At 40.3% G+C, this 17,038-nt stretch overlaps 3 protein-coding genes across 5 annotated transcripts in view; all 3 read left to right on the top strand.

The window, feature by feature from the left end:
- LOC145992654 (V-type proton ATPase 116 kDa subunit a 1-like) overlaps positions 1-5,380 on the top strand; it is a 76,807-nt gene extending 71,427 nt beyond the window's left edge. For 2 of the 3 annotated variants that reach the window (XM_083129043.1, XM_083129027.1), the window contains exons 16-17: positions 3,349-3,520; positions 4,843-5,380. In XM_083129043.1, the coding sequence (XP_082985169.1) occupies positions 3,349-3,520; positions 4,843-4,945 (275 nt within the window). In that variant the 3' untranslated portion in view covers positions 4,946-5,380. The remainder of the gene's footprint in view (positions 1-3,348; positions 3,521-4,842) is intronic. The other variant, XM_083129034.1, reaches the window with a different exon arrangement.
- A 1,450-nt stretch (positions 5,381-6,830) lies between these two features.
- Positions 6,831-7,298, top strand: LOC145993406 (uncharacterized). The gene has a single exon (XM_083129440.1). The coding sequence runs from the start codon at positions 6,831-6,833 to the stop codon at positions 7,296-7,298; it is 468 nt and encodes a 155-aa protein (XP_082985566.1).
- Positions 7,299-14,462: 7,164 nt separating this feature from the next.
- The window catches only part of LOC145993247 (glutamate-gated chloride channel alpha-like), a 41,028-nt gene continuing 38,452 nt past the window's right edge, over positions 14,463-17,038 (top strand). The window contains exon 1 of the mRNA XM_083129428.1: positions 14,463-14,508. Coding sequence (XP_082985554.1) covers positions 14,463-14,508 — 46 coding nt within the window. The remainder of the gene's footprint in view (positions 14,509-17,038) is intronic.

Genomic DNA, 17,038 nt, shown 5'->3' with positions numbered 1-17,038 from the left:
GCTAGATAATGTGCCTCCTAGGGTAATTTTAGTTGTCAAGGGGGTGGGGGCTGCTGCTAATGCTGTTAACTTTTAAAGTGATGACAATATATTGTTAGATTTCACTGTCGATCTGGTGGCATCACCCATCTCAATAATCCACTGATGGTCATACGAAATCGAAGAAAAAGGATTCCCGGATGATAATAATATTGTCATCTTCACCTCAGCCACGGTGCTACATAAAAGTAGCTGGGGAGGTAAGAGGGGAAGGTTGACGCAGCCAATATAACAATATCACGTCACGTGCAAAATGTATACTCATGGCAAAAGTTGATCTACGAGGGCCGGAACCAGTGATGGCATCATAGTGGGGCAGGGGGCAGGTACCACAGTTTACAGCCAAACGAGTGCATGAAAGAGCCAGAGCTGGCTCCAAATGAGCTAAGTTGGCAACAGTGCTTTCCTGTAGAACTGCAGAGAGAAGAGCCTAGGGGAAATTGTCCGTCATCCCCTTAAATGGCTTAAAATGTTCCACGTTAAAAAGGGTAATGCTTGGACATGATGTGTAGCCTCATTTAGAGATGCAGGAGAGCTGCATTCGGGAGAAGCTGACATGTAGTGTCCTAGTTAGTCGACATGTTGAGCGACTATGAATGTAGTAACATGGAGGATTGCGAAGAAATTTATTTTCGCTCTGTATGATTTTGATGGGGCTGCAACTTTAGTATGTGATTGAAGGAAAGTGTAGATTGTGAATATGCCTATTAATTTTTGTGTAAAGTGTTTTATTTACCATAACACTCTGGCATGTCTTTTGATGTTCCAGAAATGAACCAGAAATTCAGTCCATGCTTGTATTGGAAGTTTTGCTTTATTTACCACAAAATATGTGCCCCTGCTTATCAAGTGTGCCAACTTGCCTAACAGAAATGAGAATTAAAATGTAAAAGTGATCTCAAAACATCTACAAGAAATTTTAATTAAGGAAAATATAAACAAAAGAAAAATGAGGTTCAAATCAAGACACTTTCCAGGCATGGATGTTCTATACCACAAAATAACATTAAAAAGAAAACACAACACATAACATGTTTACCGAAAAAATATCAAAACGTGTTGGTGCTGTACCCACCTGCGAACGGTCCAGATCCAGCCAAAAATCACAGACGATGAAATTCTATGATTTTTGGTCTTGAGACTCAAGCCAGCTGTAATTAATCTCTATTTCCACAAATGAAAGCAATCAGGACACTGTAATGGTAGAAGAAATAATTTAATATATCACCACATACTTACAATAGCTCGCCTCCCATCACATACACCCATAACAAAATAGAGTAGCGCATCGCACTGTTTTACCCAGTCAACACCGGATGGAAACACCTGAAGATGGCAGGCCGCAAATGGCCATCATCGTACACTAAAACACTAGGTCATATCTAATTTTAGTATTATCTTTACCGATGCACATTAACTGTCTTTAAAAATCTGACTATTGGCACGTTACTCACAGCAACTTTTTAAGCACCCTCCTCCAATAGGCAAGAATGCTCATGCACGAGTGTTTGAGAACGAAAACTTTTTCTTACTCGCGGGTCCTACCAGAGTCTTCACCCTCAGAGTTTCCTGAATCTTGTGGCCACGGGGAGGAATTGTCCTTCTTCCTTATTTGTCCATGAGCTATAGCCCTACCCCATGGCTTCGTGTTTACACCAGGGAGGGATGGTATCGAAAACACAATAACCCTTTGTTCGTGTGGGTGATTTGGAGAGTGAAAAGTATCTGGTTCGAATCAATTTAAGCTTCTCGTAACTTAGGTGCGAGCACCTCACTTGTCACAATTTGTTAAGTTTATGCGTTTCCTGGCTGTCTTAACTTCACTGCCGCAAAGATATATTCTCGGGCGAGGTTGGAGTTCAACATCCAGCACTTTTTACTCTTTGTCACTAACCTGTCAGTGAGGCAGACTGGCTGGCGTGCGTGCGGAAGTTACGACCTCGGCCCAGGTCATGATACATGCTGAGATGCCGGTCTGTTCACGCCAGAACTATTGGCTCCCATCACTGGAACAGAGGGAGTCATTGTCTTTACCAGCCCACGCTGAGAGTGGGCGATGTTACCCACTGAAGTTATCAGGATATTTTAAAAATTAAAGTCCCGGAACTCGGTAATAAGGGCACGTTCCTGTTGGCCATCTGCCTTTCCCAATTTTGACCGAATGCAGCTTATGAGTTTTTATGGTGACAGGAGCGAAATGTAGACTGGTTGGAGTAGAGTTCATTGCGGGACCATACTGTATTCCATGTCAGAGAATGGGTTCTTTGATTGAGCTCACGCCTGGCTTCGTGGGAAAGAAAGCTGGTTCGTTAGAGACGGCTATGTCATTTCTCAGAGAAAGTTTGGGAAGTTTGAAGCAAGACTGTACTTGTAAATTGGTCATACATCCCCCTGCTCCCGAATAAAATTTGCTGAATAGTAATGAAGCAAATTTTCCAGCTTGCTGTAGTGACACATCATGTAGGACTTCTGATGTTTCTTGCCTCATGTTCTCTTCCTTGATAGCTTAGGTCAGAATGTGGCCCTAGCACCCGTAGACTTAAGTGTTCGGGTCACATCTGCCTTTCTCTGGCAAGTCTGCCTGTCTCTTTCTTTTTCCCTTTCCTGTTGTTGTTTTCTGCTTCTTCATTTGCCTGGATTGGCCGGATCTGAACTGTTCGCAGCTGGGTACTGCACCAACATGTTTTGATATTTTTTTTTTGGTACACATGTTATGTGTTGTGTTTTCTTTTTAATGTTCTTTAGTGGCAAGGAACATCCATGCCTGGTAAGCGTATTGATTTGAAACCCCATTTTGCTTTTGTTTATAAAGTGGAATATTTTTATTCTGTTTGCGAGTTATTTAAAATTATTACTCTTATCAGCCATATGTGAAGAGTTTCTTTTAATTTCCTAATCATAAAAATTCAGAAATTTGTCCAATTTTTGTAGCTATTATAAGTGTAATATAATGTGAAGTTAGCCTCCCTGATGGTGTAAGGTCACCTTGTAATCAAGAGGTCACAGGTTCAGTTCTTGATGGAGGCCCAAGTGGTTTGGATCCCACTTTAAACTGTAGGTCCATTGGTTATTGGTCTGTCTGAGCATGAAGTGGACTTAAATCAAATATGAAGTCAATTAACAATTATTAAAATTAGGCATTAATAAGAAATAATACTGACACTGTAAATTGAGATGTTTCCCTTGCTACCTTTTCTTGGCCGAGATTTCCCATGTTTGGAAATCACTCTTTTCAGCACACTCGAAATAGACAAAAAGAGTATTTTATTGTCTTTAAATTAACAGAATAAACTTTCATCTCATTTGCAGAATTGTCCGAAGTGCTGTGGAACATGGTTCTGAAGATGGGCCTCACATTTGATGACTGGGTAGGAGGAATCGTGCTTTGGGCTATCTTCGCCTTCTGGGCTGTCCTGACGATCGGCATTCTGGTAATGATGGAAGGGCTATCTGCTTTCCTGCATTGTCTCCGATTGCATTGGTAAGACTTAATAATTTTCACTTCTCCCCATTAAGACTTAATAATTTTCACTTCTCCCCATTTATTTGTTTCTTCAATGACTAGGGCAGAAGATATTTTTCATGAAATCAAATGCCTTGTTTAGAGAAACGTATGGCAGATCATCCATTGAACTGATTGTGAAGCCATTTCTGCACCCATTTTTTTTATTTTAATAAGTGCCTAAAGATACGTTTACACTCTTGACGGTATAAGCTCATGTAACAAAAAATTAGGACCCGTGTTGTGTAGAACGCCAAAGAACAACAGATGGTATTTCATAAAGAACATCATCTGACAGATAGCTGGAACATGTGGTGCAAGGTTCATAGGATGAGAAGTGGTGTGTAGTGTTCCTGTTTTTCACTCTAGGGAAAATTGGTTGCACAAATGTCGTGTATCAGCCATCAGACCTGATGTATCTGTTTTGTTTATTTGTTTTGTGCCTTCATCTCTTAGATGCCAGTCTGTTTTCTGTGGTATTAGCCTGTGTAGAGACTGTTTTCAGCATGAGATTTAAATTTATATCCTGCTATGTTTACATAATTGAGCACTGGTGACTTTTACTTTGTGAAAAAAAGTAGCAAGTTTTTAATAAATATGTAGGCATCGTATCTATTGAACGACATTACTGTAAATAAAATTTAGTGTGTCTGAAACGTGCCTGATTTTCAGTGGCGTGTCCATCCAGGTTTATTGAAACTGAGTGTTTAAGTAAATTTTTTTTTAGTAGTCCTCCCTCATTTTGCCAGCTGTTCCTGTCTTTGATGATCTTTTCTTTTTAGGAATACTGAGTCAAGGGAGGTTATACCCCACTAACCCCCCTTGGGCACACCACTGTATATTTGTTTACCACAGACCAGCTTATAAGTAGCTCGTAAAGTATCCATATATTTCAGTAGTTAGAAGAGGAAGTAGAAATTATGGAAAGAAAGGTATTTCCTTACACAAATTAAAACTAGCCCCACGCTCTATAGTGAACACCTCCACAGTGCTTCTTTTAATGTTAAATATCAAAAATATTTTAGTAATTGTCACTTTTACAGTCTGAGAAAAAAAATAGCTTTCAAATATAAATCATGTCTCATATATAGCAAATAGAAACTAAAATAGTATTACCACAAATCATACTTCGTTTTGTTCATTATAGATCAGGCAGTGTTTCGTTAAGTATTATATTACATGTCATAGACCAGGATGTCCCAGCTTGGTATAGTCGAAAATACCTGACCGTGATCATATCAAGGCTCGCTGGGTAAGGAATGTTCGTCACATTATCTTAAACCGTGCTTTTTTTCTTCCAGGGTGGAGTTCCAGAGTAAATTCTATGCTGGCCAAGGTTATACATTCACTCCATTCTCCTTTGAGATGATTCTGGACCAGGCCGACCAAGGCCCTACGGAGTAAAGTGCACGTTGTTGGTAGTTGTCATAGATCTCATCTAGCACATGCTGTAGTTGGATACACTGAGATTTAAACCACATTTCAGCAGTATTGTTGTATATATATCTACTAACACTCATTCAATGTCTGTAGCAATATTATAAAAACAGGATAGATCTGAAGTTTTGTTTGTGCTGTTGACACTGATTCAAAAGTTATTTGCAATTCAATTTGTTCCAGTGATCTGTCAGCCTGCAGTATTGTTGTTACTATATGTAAAAATAAAAATGTTTGTAAGAATGTCTAAATGTAAGTTTTAAGTATTTGAATGCCTATATGTTATGTAACTTGTTCCAAGAAAACATTCCTGTTATATATTGATGCATTACGTGTAGAAGGTAAAGGGTATGTTTTGCAAGAATATATATATATGTACATAAGTGTGTATACATAGAAAATAAATATATATAAATAAATCTTGAAATAAATGTTTCAATGTTAACTAATGTTGTTCCCACAAAGTATTCCAAAAAATGAAACTGACAAATTGGCATTAACCTTTATGTACCAGAACCTCGTGGGACGTTAAAGGTGGAGCCTTTTCAAGTGCATTCTTTTCAAACTTGTTGTGAAATACAAAAGAAAACAAAATTGTAGCTCAAAAACTAATTGTCATAGAGATGAAATTGATTTTGTTTTCTTTAAGACTGGGCTTTTAGCAGAGGTAAAATTTGTGTGTTTTGCCTCCCAATAATTAGTGTTAAAGGAAGAAGAATAAGAAGAAAATTGAAATTTAAATAATATTTGGTGGGGTGTAAGGTGTCCTTGCACGTTTTATCCTTGTGTGTGCTCCTTTACAGTCTCAGCTTTTAGCACAAGTAAGAATGTTTTAGTCCATCGACATTACAGTAGTGTTATATATTAGTTATGGTAAGGTGCTGGTAAAGGTAAAAAAAAAGGTAAAGTGCTCCCCTGTGCATAGCACCACGCCATGAAGGCGTATAGGGGGTGTGGTGGTAACGCCCCACACTTTCTTGATCCGGTCGTGAGTGGGGGTGATGTGATCAGCATCACGCCCCTGACCACCTTTACCCCCCAGGGTTTCCCCCAGGTACCCATGTTATTCGACGCTGGGTGGGCGCCGGGGCCGCTTCCAAACCTTAGAAAAGTTCCCGGATTTGAACCGGCCGGGGATCGAACCCGGGACCTTGAGCATGGTAGTCAGACGCGTTACCGACTGAGCCACCGCGGCCACTACCCTGTATAATGTGAAGGATGAAAAATAGCCTAAGTGCTGATGCACCCAAAATTTCAAATTCAATCAAAATAGTTTGCATACAGCATGCTCCTGTTCCCCCTTCCCCAATAGACCAAAGTGAATGAAAAAATTGTGTGGAGAGGTGGTATATTCCTACAATCATGCAAAGTTTCCTTGAAATCAGAATGATACTTCATGGTTAAAATAATATTGTACAAAGTGGCATTGTTGCCAGCTTACGGAACAATTTACGGAATTTATATTCTGGCTTCGGCCCTATGGAAAGCATGACAAAATACTCTCTGAGTATTGCCCATACCACAACTTTGAGAAGAAAAAAAAACCTCAAATTGAGGTTATACATTTAGAGGTATACTAATAAACAATAAAGGCAGAACCGAAATATAGTGTTCTTTTTTTATTATAATTATTATTAAAGAAACTGCACGTTAATTCTGCCACGCGGTCCAGGAAAATTTCTCGGCAGAATTGCAAACGAAGTATACAGAGAAGGATCGAGAAGTAAAGAGTAGTGTTCGTAGGGATCAAAGAAATTGGGTAGACAATCTGTCTCAGCAGGCGGAGGAAGCAGCAAAAAAGAGGAATCTTAAAGAACTATACAACATCACAAAAGTTCTGTCAAGGAAACAGATGCAGAGAAATCGACCAGTGAGAAGTAAAGATGGTACCCTCCTTACGAATACTGAGGACCAACTGAAACGTTGGAAGGAGCACTTCTCTGCAACCCTTAATCGCTCTGTGGATGCTCAGATAGACCAGGGGGAAGAGGAAGATGATAATGATGGTGATGTTGGCCCCAGTGTAAGAATTAGGACGGATGTTCCAACAGTAGGAGAGATTAAACAGGCTCTGAGAGAGGTACGTAATTGTAAAGCAGCTGGTGTCGACAACATACCACCGGAAGTGCTGAAAAGTGATATAAACACCACAGCAAATATGTTGCAGCCCTTATTTGAGAAGATATGGATAGAGGGAGTGATGCCTAAGGACTGGAGGAGTGGCCTGTTGGTGAAGCTACCGAAAAAAGGGGATACATCAAAGTGTGACAACTGGAGAGGTTGTCCATTCCGAGTAAGATCTTCACTAGAGTTATCCTAAACAGAATTAAGGAGCATGTTAACTTGAGACTTAGAAGAGAACAGGCAGGGTTTCGACCAAATCGCTCCTGTATTGATCAAATTAACACCTTGCGGATAATTTTGGATCAATGTATAGAATGGTCATCTCGTCTCTATACAGTTTTCGTTGACTTCGAGAAAGCATTTGACTCGGTCAACAGAAATGCAATGTGGAAGGAAGTGAAACGATATGGAGTGCCCACAAAAATTCTTGATCTTATCCGAGAAACTTATCGTGATTATACATGTAGAGTTATACATGAAGGCCGTGTATCTGAACCAATAGATGTGCAGTCTGGAGTGAGGCAAGGTTGTATATTATCACCTACAATGTTCCTGATCGTGATCGATGCAGTGATGCGAAATGTAATAGGAGGGAAAAGACGTGGTATCCAATGGGGATTGAATAACAGACTAGAAGACCTTGATTTTGCAGACAATTTGTGCTTCTTATCTGAAGCACATGGTGATATGCAAACAAAACTAGCAGATCTGATAGAAAGTACAAAAAAAGCAGGTCTTGTGATTAACTCCAAGAAGACCAAGGCACTGAGGATTAACTCCACAAAAACAGACCCGTTTAATATTGGTGAAGAGATTATTGAAAATGTGGATAGCTTTACTTACCTGGGTAGTGTGGTGGCAAAAGACGGAGGGGCGGCATAGGATGTTTCTCAACGAATCCAAAAAGCAAATGGCACCTTTGTGAGGCTCTATCCAGTATGGAAAAACAAGAAGATATCTATGAAGACCAAACTTCGTATTTTTCGAAGTAATGTTAAGTCTGTACTGTTGTATGGGTCTGAGACATGGAAAGTAACAAAAACGATTACCTCTAAATTACAGACCTTCATCAATCGCTGCCTGAGAAAAATTTTGAATATCTTTTGGCCAGAAGTGATTCAAAACCAAGAACTTTGGAGAAAGTCTGGAGAAACCGAGGTGTCCATACAAATAAAGCGGCGAAAATGGAATTGGATAGGACATACGTTGAGGAAGGAAAATGAGGCTGTAGAGAGAGAGGCACTAGACTGGAACCCGCAGGGAAGAAGGAAAAGAGGGAGGCCTAGACAGACGTGGCGAAGATCTGTTCACGCTGAGGCCTTGGAGGAAGGAAAGAGCTGGAATGCAGTGAAGAGAATTGCCGTCAGTAGGACCAGGTGGAGATGCTTTGTTGATGCCCTATGTTCCACAGGGAACAACAGGAAATTAAGTCAAGGCCTTGTCCCCCCTGAATCCATTATTGTCCGACATTGCTTAAAATATTGGATTCAGATAATGAAACCATGCAATTTTAATTAAAATCCAACCATTCTACTTCCGAACACAACCGAAGCTCAATTCATAGTCGATGACAGTGACCCTGCTCATGGGAGTCTGAAGTCGGGTGACTGCAGTGGCGCCAGCAATTATCTGCAGTTTTGGATCGGATGCCAGATAGGTGCATTCGCTTTGTCCAATTTCTTATTCCAGTTATTCTTTACCTTATCCTCTGCAAGGTATGTGTAATATACAGGGTGAACAGAAACTATAGGGACAAACTTCAGGAGGTAATTCCTGACAGGTAAAGGAACAAAAAAGTTCACATCAACATATGTCCGGAAATGCATATTTGCCAAGGTAGATGGCACAGAAGAACGACATCATCATCTCATAACACTCGCAGTGTGCTTTTTTGTGTTGCAAATTGTGTGATTGGAGCTACGTCAAAGCACCATGGTCCATTATCAAGGTCCGTTGAATCAGTCTTCCTCCATTTAGGGTAGAGGAAACTCTTCACGGACCTTGGTCCGTTATTCATGCCAGGAACAAGCTGAGATGGTCTTCGTATATGGTCAAGCAGATGGAAAGGGTCGAGAGGCTGCACGGATGTATCGACCCATGTACCCGGACAGACAGCACCACCCAAACCACAAAACCTTTGCAGCCATTTATGGGCGTTTGTGTAAGCATGGGTCCTTTCATATAGGCAAACATGGAGGGCGGCCACAGCATGTGCATACACCAGATCTGGAGGAACATGTGCTACACGATATTGAGAACAACCCCAGTACAAGCTCCAAGCAAGTGGCCTGCCAGCATCGTGTAAGCCAAGCGACGGTGTTGTGTATCCTGCATGAAAACTGCTACTATCCCTATCACCAACAACGTGTGCAGGGATTATCACCAGGGAATAATCCTCCAAGGGAACGGTTTTGTTGCTGGTTTTTGCAACAGTCCACCACCATATTGGGATTTCTGTCGTCAATCCTCTTCACCGATGAAGCGACCTTTGATAGAGATGGCATCGTCAACCTACACAATCGTCATCTGTGGGCTACAGCCAATCCTCTGGGAATGGTTGATTTGTCTCATCAGCAACGGTTCAGCATCAATGTTTGGTCAGGAATTATTGGCGACCACCTACTTGGACCATTTGTTCTTCCACAATTCCTTAAGAGACAGACGTATCTGGAATTCCTGCAGAATACTCTGCCTCTTTTGCTTCAGAATGTGCCTTTGACAAAACGGCAGATAATGTGGCTGGTGCATGATGGAGCGCCAGCCCACTTTCGCATTATTGTTCATCAAGACGTCAACAACATCTTCCCCAGAAGATAGATCAGACGAGGAGGCCCTGTGGCATGGCCCGTTCAATCACCAGACTTAATCCCCCTTGATTTTTACTTGTGGGGGCATCTGAAAAGTGTTGTGTATGCTGAGGCAGTTCCTGATGTGCAGACCCTTGAATAGCGTGTCCATGTAGTCTGTGACGCTATTCGGGTACAGGCTGGAACATTCGAACGAGTGAGGCAATCCATGATGCGACGTGTGGATGCTTGCATTGTATCCCATGGATACACCTGTTGTAACATGGATGAAGGTCATGCCATGTAATGTGTATCTGTACTAATTGCTTTATTGCAGACTCACCGTCCATTTCTGGGCATATGTTGATGTGAACTTTATTGTTCCATTACCTGTCAGGAATCACCTCCTGATGTTTGTCCCCATAGTTTCTGTTCGCCCTGTATATACATATTCTCTGAAATCTCAACTTTAAATTGTTATACGATACACATGACGATTTTGTTTTATAACTGCTATCACAATCCTTAAAGCTACCCCTTGCGATGAAAAATCCAATGCTAAATAATAGGCCAAAACCATGTGTTATCTTTGTGTGGACTCAATCGTGCCCAGTGGTGTCACTAATATGGTCCATTCAAGTACACAGTTGGTAATGGAACTTCGGCATTAGGTAGGAACTGCAACAGCTCCCATCTCCCTGCGCTGCAATAACTTAGCTACACAGCAAGGTACAAGGTGTCAATTTCACCGTGCCACAAGAAATTCACCTGAAGTTGCAAGCTGTAGCCCAAGCTGGCAACAACATAAAAGATGGCCTTTCATTAGGGGTTCACCAATGATGAGACCAAATTCTTTCTCGGAATTCGTGTGAGAATTCAAAGCCACTGAGAGGGGACTGTCACCCATACAGCCTCCAAATTTGAATTACAACTTTAGGGAGGTTCTAGAGTTAGAGATAGAAGGGTGAAGCTACTTGCAGCCCGAACTGGCAACCACATGGAAAGATGACCTTTAATTCAGGTTTCGACCAATAACAGAAAATGCTTTCGGGGCAGGGTTGGTGAGCAATCAACCCTTGCAACACACAAATATCCAGGAGATATCCAATGGATATCTTCTGGATATTATACCTGCCGCAAAATTAGTTTGGTATTGAGAGCTGAAGGAACACGCATCACGATGTTGCCATATTGTGCGGTACGGCACGGCTGTGTCGAGGAAAACGTGTTATGAAAGGGAACAACAATGATGAAATGTGTTATTGTTTTTCGAGAAAAACTGAGTAACAATGATGAAATGTGTTATTGTTTTTCTAGGAAAACAGAATAACAATGATGAATGTGTTATTGTTTTCTCTCTTAATTTCCATCTCCCTTACAACATGAACGAATTAACAAAACGAGCATTGTTTGCAGGTTAACTTTTCAATCCATTCTGAAAATACTGAATATATACACTTGCAATAACCATTTCTTTCCGAAGTCGCCGTTCAAGTCTGCCCATCTTTCAATTATACCGCAACTGAAGTGCACAAAAGTCCAGTTGGTGGGGCGCCTGACTTTCACGCGGGAGACCCACGGTGGTTTGTGGAACTTTTTCAAATATCCCGAGCGGCTCCGGGGTCGACTCAGCCCAAGTGAGTACCTGGAGCAAACCTGGGGTAAAAGCGGTCGGTGAACCATATCACCTCCATAATATGGCCTAGGTCGAGGTCGAAAATGTGTGGAGCCCTACCTCCACATCCCCATATGCCTCCATACTTTACATTATATGCATTTGTTTAAAATATGGCTAAAAGAACGATAAGTCAGTTACATCAGATATACAACATGAGATAAAATTGTGCTTCGTAATTTCCCTGAGGAATCTACATCGCCATGCAGAAATGTGAGGTTTCTCCATCAGTATTTTGCTTTCATTAATTTTTTTTGTATGAGAATCCCAGAGATTTTATGATTTTCCTTAAAGATGTTTCCCCACTTTGGAAAAGTTCCGAATCTTTCAACGAAACGCGCAGTTTCCCAACAGTGGGATGATCTTTCCTCCTATAATAAGAGTAAATATAGCAACGAGTAGCGTCTTGCTGAAAGATATGTAAATTTGTCACACATTTATTGATATTCCTCTTCTTTCCTGGGGTTTCAAATTTTGAAGCCTCGCATTGATTTATTTCCACCACATTATAGTTTTTTCCCCCTATGTTAACAGTAGTGTTCTAAGACACGCCGACAGCAGCAGCAGTCCTGTCCAGAACTTTATTTACAGAAAGGATTGGACCCCCCATTGTTTTTCTCTTGCTCAAAATATTTGCGCGCAGAATAAACCATCTCCCGCGTTTAGCCTTTGAGAGGAATTCCTTTACCGAAGGCTTTCTTTCTTTAAGTGAATGGTCTCTTTGGTACATTGTCATCTCGAGTATTGTCTCCTGTGGAGGGGGCGCCGACTTGTTAAAATTATTGGGGGCTATGATCACTGAAATAAATTAATGAATGGCTCACTTTCTCCCTTTCTTAAGTTTTGGCCTTAGTGTTCGGAATCTCATGAATGCAGAATGTTAAGGTTCTTCTACGCTAAATTTCTAGGTGAATGTAGGGACATAGACGTCTGGAATGGTGGGGGGGGGGGGAAGGCAAGGATGGCCACACCTGTCCCTCAGAAATCGAATGTCAACCTAAAAGTATATATTTCACACGCATAATTTGATTTTAGTCATTGTACTTTACATTATTGCGGTAATTTCAAATTCAATTGATGTTTTTTTGAGGGGCAAAACTATTATCGGGAAAATATGCCTCTTGGAAAAATGCCTTGCATGTCCCTCCGCGGAAAAAAATTGCGGATGTCCATGATTAGGGGGGCAATTGCCCCAAACCCGTGCGCACGCCATAACACCACCGTCAGTTTAGTTTACGCAGCAATTTTCATTAAGAAATATATTGTAGTGAAAATATTCAGATAATTGGAATTTTTCGGTGTCCGATGGAACATGCCAATTAGTGTTGCTCACGGGACGGGACATGCCCGTCTCGTCTCGTGTCTCGTCTCGTTTTCGAGACGAGACACGAGATGGGACAAGCCTTTTGAAATTCGAGACGGGACGAGACGGAATGTTTTTCTCGTCTCGTTTTCGAGACGAGACACGAGACGGGACGGCACGGCTTTTGAAAAGTCTCGTCTCGTCTCGAATGTCTCGAAAAAATAATAGCAAAATATTTAATCAGTTGCAAATACTTGTTTGCTTGGAAAAAGGTATTTCAATTAGAAACGTTGATAAGCGCGTGTTAAGTAAAAAGAAAACTATTCGAGAGAGAGGAATGAATGAATGAATACCTAAACTTATTTTCAATACTCTTTCGAAACACAGGGTTACTCCTCATTTCTATTTTTCAATTCATTCCAGGTTAATAATTTTATGTTACGATAGTACTCCAGATACTAATACAATTCTGAATAACATCAAGTAAAAGGGCAGGTAGAGAAGGTGGAAGGAGGGGCCAAAAGATCGTGGAATGTCTGCGTCCGAGGTTTATCTTGTAAAAATAGTCTCAGCTCTATAGGTTGGAAAGATAAACGGACCGACGGATAGGGTTTATTATTATTATTTAATTTTTACATCAAAGGGTGTACAGAAGTGAATGTTATTAGGAAGTAGGAAAAACATTGTGGGAAACATGGCAGTGCAAATTGATAAGGAGTTGTTGGGAAAGTTATTAAAGAGTCCAAGATATTAGCAAGACTAAGAGAAAGAGATAATTAGGGACAAATAATCTTGCATTATCCCACTCCGAACAGCTGAGAGCTAAAGAGGAGGAGAGAATACGGGTATTATGGAAATAAGTAATTTGGTGATTTTAATGTTTACAGGGAACCATGACAAGATTTTACCACGTGATTATTTGCACGGGTTGCGAAATTTTTAGAATGTTATGGAAATTTCGGAAATGTCTTTGTTGAGAAAATTCTTGTTGTTTCCCTCAGGCATTCTACAGGTGGTTGGATTCGATTTTTTTACGTCCGTTTGAAGATTATTTCCAATGCTTTTTTTTATTCATTTATTTCTTATTTAAGGAGAATACTATTCCTTTGATTGTAATAACGAAATACTGAGCCTGATATAGAATAGATTTCAAATGAAGGAAGTGCACTAAGTTCTGTATAATCGTCGTAGAAGGAAACGTTGTTCTATGGGGACTCCCCGATGGTACAGTGGTAGCGTCGTCACCTTGTAATCAAGGGGTGCCGGGTTCGATACCCGGTGAAGGAACATAGTGATTGAATCCCACTTTAAAGTGTGGGTCCAGTCCCGATTAGCCTTTCTGTAAATCAGATGAAGGAATGTTGTAGCTGTTCTTTTTATTCTGTGAATTTAGCCTTCAAGTTTATGAGCAAAATACATGTAGTATCTACTGTCTACATTTTCAATCGTTACTAAACAAATTTCACAAAGTAGTTTTATCAAACTTCAGAGGGAAGCTGACACCAATGCCAGGGTGGCGGGAGCCTGTTTACGGCCAGGGTGTATTCCGAGACTATTTTTCGCCGTTCCTCACTGACAGAGGTTTCGCTTTGAACAATGGACACCGTTGCTTCAGGGGGAAACACCAAACCTTCTGTAGCGGGTAAGTGCCATAAGTTCAGGCCTAAAGTAGGAATGAAGGTTGATGCAAGGGAGGGGCAATAAAAATTCTGTAATTTGCTTTGCTTGCTGACAAGAAGTTTTGCAGGAAAAGCTGAAAAGGAAAACGGCAGACTTTGAATGAAAGAGGGACAGTGAACACAAGTGCTTTGTATTATTCGCCGACACACGAGCTTCCATTTCGAAGGTGAGGCTATCAGCAGCGAAGTTATTAGAGGGTTGGAAGCAGTGACGACGCCAGAGGAGGCAGGGGGACGCCCCATGTCAGACACTTTGCCACCCCCCCCCCCGGGCCCTCCAACTGAAGTTAATTAAATATCGAATAATAAGAGAGTTCATTTATAAGAGTATGACGATTTTCACCTTTTCAAAGTGGTGTATTCTGCATGATATCACTTTCCTGCTTATAATACCAACTTGATTAACAAATATTAATTTGTTTAGTATATATATAGCTACGTGTATGTGACTTTCGTTCAAGATTCGAGCGCCGACCTGGGCATAGGTGATTTCTCATTCATTTATGTCCTGTAATAGCCGAGATTAACCTAAGTTTTAACCAGTCTTAAGAACTGGGAAAAAGTGTTGAATGTGGATGGTTTTAAAACATCACGAACATTTTGAGGACCACAAGACATCATCTGTAGTACGGGCAAATTATTCTAATCGTGGTCGTTAGTGACAACGCTAATTATTAAAAGACATTCAAAGTTGATTCAAGATTTGGTTGGTTGGTTGATTTGATGTTTTAAGTCCACTTTATGCATAGTAAGGCTAATCGGGACTGGACTTATAGTTTAAAGTGCCTCCATTGGGTATCGAACCCAGGACCAAAGGTGATCGAAGAAAACTCGACACTACATGTCAGTTGTTGTGGATTCATCGCGGTTTCTTACTATTCAGGGACTTGAATTTCGAGATGATGAGTCTGAGGAAACCGTAACAAAGGGAATTTCTTCGATACTCTTTAAGTTAATGAGGGGATATTATTTGGAAATGTATTGAACGTGAACCTTAAAATGCAAATTACACTTAAAATTCGATTCAAAACATTTCGCGGGCAGGTAAAAAATGCTTATTAGGATTTGCCACTCTTCAATCATTGGATGCAGGTTTGTTCTTTCTCGTAAATATCAAAAACCAAGAACTTTTTCCCATGAACCCCATAGGTGCCTGTAATTGTGTAGCACAGACATACGTTGGAGTGGTAGAGTAAGAGTAAGTAATGCCAGGGTCAGAATATTTCTTGAATTATGAGATAACTGTAACCTTTGTCTGATTTTTTTATCCTGTGATAACATTTCCCTGAAAGGTGAAACACAAATTTTGCCCAAAACTCTTCAGCGTTACGAAGATGGTTGTCCTTAAAATCTTTGAAAAGGCTTGCTCGAAACAGGATACTGGATGCAAACTGCCTCATTTGGCTGTTCTTGCCATTGAGAAGAAATGTCAAGTCCTGGACGTACCAAAGGTGGGCAATGTGTTCTCCAAAGCACGTAGAGCAGAATTCTCCTACAGGAGAAGTGCCTCACATTGTTTCTAATACTTAAGAAGATTCATTTCTTCCAACGTCACGTTTATTTTGCAAGAAAATTAAACTCTTCGAAGCATTTTTTCGTCATTTATATTATTATCTTATAACTAAAATATTGATATCAGTAGTTTAATCTCAAGAAAGACGATGAATTATAAAATTATGAATGTCTTCCAATACTGAAATAGGCCACTAGAGACAACGCAACTTATCAATAAAAAAGAATTAATGTCTTTATTAAAACGAATCATGTGGAGATAAACTCGTAATCAAGAAGTAAATTTAGGCAGTAAACGTCCACTCTAAATAAAAGACAAACACAAAACACCATACATGAATATTATAATAATAATAATAATTATTATTATTATTATAATTATAATAATAATTATTATTATAAGTATTATTATATATGTAGTGTTTTCGGGCGTTTTAATGTGACTGCCCCCTTACAATATTTCGTTGCCAGCCTTCCGCCCCCCCGGTCACATTTCCCTGGCGCCTTCACTGGTTGGAAGTAAATTTATTAGGACGAGGAAAGTAACATTAGCTGTTGACAATGTTGCACCAAAGGACGTGATGTGTGCTACAGTTTATATAAATTATAGGAAATTTAAGCAAAAAATTATAATTGTTGAGACTTGAGTAGTTGTATTTACAATATAACCAGTGCGAGAAAGGAAGAGCTCCCCTCATGCAGATTTGCCTACACTTAAAACTTGCTCAACATGCCCATATGAGTTTTTTGCTCAAGTGTGGAACCCTGCCTAATCCAAGATTTTTGTAAAAATGCCCTCGGGAATTTCCTGAGAAAGTATGACCCCCCTCAGATTGATTTGCCTACACTTATAAAAGGCACTTCTGTGAGATTGTTGTCCATAAATTTGTTAAAAATATGCCCCTCTTGATATTTTTTTTGCCCACACCTAAAACTAAGCCCCACACACACACACACACCTACACCACCACACACACACAC

Source organism: Lepisma saccharinum, chromosome 1 (assembly GCF_977018435.1).
Source record: "Lepisma saccharinum chromosome 1, izLepSacc3.1, whole genome shotgun sequence".
NCBI lineage: Eukaryota > Metazoa > Arthropoda > Insecta > Zygentoma > Lepismatidae > Lepisma > Lepisma saccharinum.
Note: the sequence above shows the minus strand (reverse complement) of the source record. Positions and strands in the feature narration are given on the sequence as shown.